Source organism: Littorina saxatilis, linkage group LG11, assembly GCF_037325665.1.
Source record: "Littorina saxatilis isolate snail1 linkage group LG11, US_GU_Lsax_2.0, whole genome shotgun sequence".
Taxonomy (NCBI): domain Eukaryota; kingdom Metazoa; phylum Mollusca; class Gastropoda; order Littorinimorpha; family Littorinidae; genus Littorina; species Littorina saxatilis.
In genome coordinates this window covers 2,961,642-2,964,944 of record NC_090255.1, presented here as the reverse complement: position 1 = coordinate 2,964,944, position 3,303 = coordinate 2,961,642, and the positions used below count along the sequence as shown (strand labels likewise).

The following is a 3,303-nucleotide window of genomic DNA, read 5'->3' as shown; positions in this document are numbered from 1 at the left end:
AGGCCATTTGCTTGCTGTTTCCGGTGACGGAATATGTTCATTATCCAGAGGTATGTGATTTCTAGAATACATGACAGGGAGAGAGATCGTTTTTTCAGAGTTGAAGCCTCTCACTTTCAGGTCGGTGTATTTTCGACAGGATACTGTGACGCTACTGTCAGTCATTGTTGTGAGTCTCAGAGTGGCAGGTTCAGATGATGCCTGCAGATCTTCAGCCACTGAGTCGAGAACAAAGGTTGAGTCAGACATGGTATCCAGAAGTGCGTATACTAAGATTTCGTGGTCTGGGTTCTGCTCGGTCGACAGGTACACCGGAACGGCCATTGACGTTAGACTGTTTTGTGTCTTAGACAGGACCTTCCTGCATGTGGCGTTCCCTTCTCCGTTGTATTGTTCTTTCCTCACTGGCTGCTCAACTCCAGAATATTGTCTCTCCTCATGCAAGCTTGTGGGATGTTTCATTTTACATTTCTTACAGTCACTTCGCTTCACACATTCTTTTGACATGTGTCCCTAGGCAGGCAAAACATAAGCCTTCTTTCCTTACGTAGTCTTTTCTTTCTGCCATCTGTTTGTTCATGAAGTCTTTGCATTCGTTCAAAGAATAATTTTGTCTCTTGCAGAACAAACAGCTGGTAGATGGCTTAGGTTCATGTATTTCATTCTGACCTGTACTGAAAACTGTTCTGTGTGAAGTATATGAGTCTCCATCTTTTCTGATCTGCTGCTTCACAGGGGGGTGTGCTGGTGAAGGCTCAGAGGACAGAATGGGATCATTCAATATCTCAGATTCTTCTGAGACAAAACTTGCGAATTCTTGAAAGTTGGGGTATCTTCCTTTGTCTCTTGCTTTTTGCAATTTTCCTGTTCCATGTGTGCACCATCCAGTCTGGCAGTTTGGCAGTGATTTTTTTGATCTCTCGCATGTCATGAAGAAACTTCATGTCTTTCCCTTCTGCAGCCGCAGCTTGGCACTGCAGTAGAAAATCAGACAGATTGCGCAGGCCTGACTTGTCTTTGTTGTGCACCTTGGGCCAAGCATCCAGCTTAGACCGAAAAGCCTCAGAAATGACATAGGAGTTGCCAAATCTTTGTTCTAGAATGTCTCTGGCTCGCTGATAGGCATCTTTACTCCGCAGCATAAAGAACCCACTGACAGCTTCCTTGGCGGGGCCTCCCAGATAGCGTTTGAGGAAGTGTATTCTTTCTTCAGGTGGAACCCCTTTGCTCTCAATCAAAGATGTAAAAGAGAATGACCAGTCTGGGTACTGCAGGGAGTCTCCTGTGAAGATCGGTGGTTTGGGAATGGGAAGGCGACTTGAAGTTATTGCCCTTGCCAGTGCTTCTACCAAATTTTCATCATGAGTTTTGGGAGTAAAGACTGAAGCACCTGCTCGCAGGTTTGGTTTCGTTAGGTCATTATCAGTTCTCACAGGCATGGTGCGGCTGCCTGCCGACTTGCAGCTTGATCTGCTCGACGTCGAGCTTGAGGTCTCCTGTTCAAATGCATACAGTCTTGCCTCTTCCATTTTCAGCTGAGTTTCTACCTTCTGAGCTTCATGTTTTCTCTTCAGATTAGCCATTTTTCTTTCGGCGTTTAATCTGCGCATCTTTTCTTCAAATTCCAATTGCTCCAGTTCTTCCTGCCCTTCGTTCTCAATACGATGTGCCTCTAGCTTCACTCGTAGTGCAGCAGTTTCAGCCGCAGCGGCAACTCCTCTTGACGATGTAGTTGATGTAGTTGAAGCCTTAGATCTTCTGGAGGAATATGAAGCGTGAGAACGAGTGGAACTATGCGAATACATGTGTTTGGTGGCAGTGACAATCTTATTCATTGTCGTAACTGACGCATCTGTCATTTCAGCAAGTGCTCAATCAATGTCTTCTTCACTGGTGTCACAAAGTTCTTTTAGTCTTTCTGCAGTTTCTTTTAGGGAGGTGAGTAGAGACGTCACCTTCATGCGTCTGGCGATCACATCCTCACAATCTACTTCTTCCTTTTGAAGTTCATGGTCTGTCTCTGCCAGAAAAGCCTGAAGGTTATCTCGATCAGATCTGAAGTTATCCGTGAGCAGTTTCATTTGATAAGCTTTGCCCTTCTCAGTCATTTTTGCTTGACGACTGGAACTTCTAAATGCAAGACTCTCCTGTTGATATTGACTACTATCTACACCAGAATATCGAAGTGTCTGCATTAGTTGACTTCAACGGTCGAGTTTCTGTAACAGTAGAGTTGACCAGGAACAGTAAAGTTGATCAGGAACTGTAGAGCTGATAAGGAACGGTAGAGTTGACCTGGAACAGTAGAGTTGACCAGGAACAGTAAAGTTGATCAGGAACAGTAGAGTTGACCAGGAACAATAAAGTTGATCAGGAACAGTAGAGTTGACCAGGAACAGTAGAGTTGACCAGGAACAGTAGAGTTGACCAGGAACAGTAGAGTTGACCGGTGCCAGGGTCGAAGCTCTGGGTCGATTGGGTGTCCTTCGTCTCAGGTCCGAGTTTTACTGTCACTGCCTTCCTTCCAACGTTAACACTGGCACGGAAGGTTATGTAAATCGCTTTATTCTTCTTTTTGAACATAACCCGTGGTGTCGTAAAACTGAAACACAATGATAAAACCAAGTAAGAAATAGCCGATATAAAAATCCAGAAAGTCCAATTCAAAACATGACACATGTCATGCGAGTTCCAGGTTCATCTCATAAAAACTGACACACAATAATAAGAAGGACTGAGCATGAAATAGCTAAAAGAATAAGCTAGGAAAGAGTCTAACTCAAAACATGGCACACATTACGCGAATTCCAAGTTCGTATCAGCAACACATGCAACATCAAGCCCGAGTACAAATCGCTGATGTCAGTATAAGGTAACTATCCCTTCTAGATGTTACGGTAATTGAAGGTCATGAGGGTGATCTCCCTTTTCTTTCTCAAAAGGTATCGCTATCTGTAATTTATGTTACTCATACTTGCACTAAAAACAGACCAAACTAACTATGCCTCTGAGTTATGTGTCAGATAGAGTCCAGCAAAAAAAGACTTGGCACATATCACGTGAAGCCCATGCCATGAACGATCCCGCAAACATATTACGAAAATATCATGCAACTTAGTTCGCGTGTCCTGCAAGCGTTACAACCACATTTGAGAGAGCAGTGAAAATATTCTACAAGACTACATACTTCGTTGGCTTTAAAAGTTATCTGAGGAAAGTAGCGAAACGTAGAATAACGATCACATACCTCGTTGGCCCGTTTAGTTATCTGAGGAAAGCAGTGAGGATCAGTCTGTCTTCCTT

At 43.8% G+C, this 3,303-nt stretch overlaps 1 protein-coding gene across 1 annotated transcript; it reads right to left on the bottom strand.

Moving 5' to 3' along the window:
* Positions 1-785: 785 nt before the first annotated feature.
* On the bottom strand, positions 786-1,835 carry LOC138980778 (uncharacterized). Its single transcript, XM_070353673.1, has one exon. The coding sequence runs from the start codon at positions 1,833-1,835 to the stop codon at positions 786-788; it is 1,050 nt and encodes a 349-aa protein (XP_070209774.1).
* Between the last annotated feature and the right edge of the window lie 1,468 nt (positions 1,836-3,303).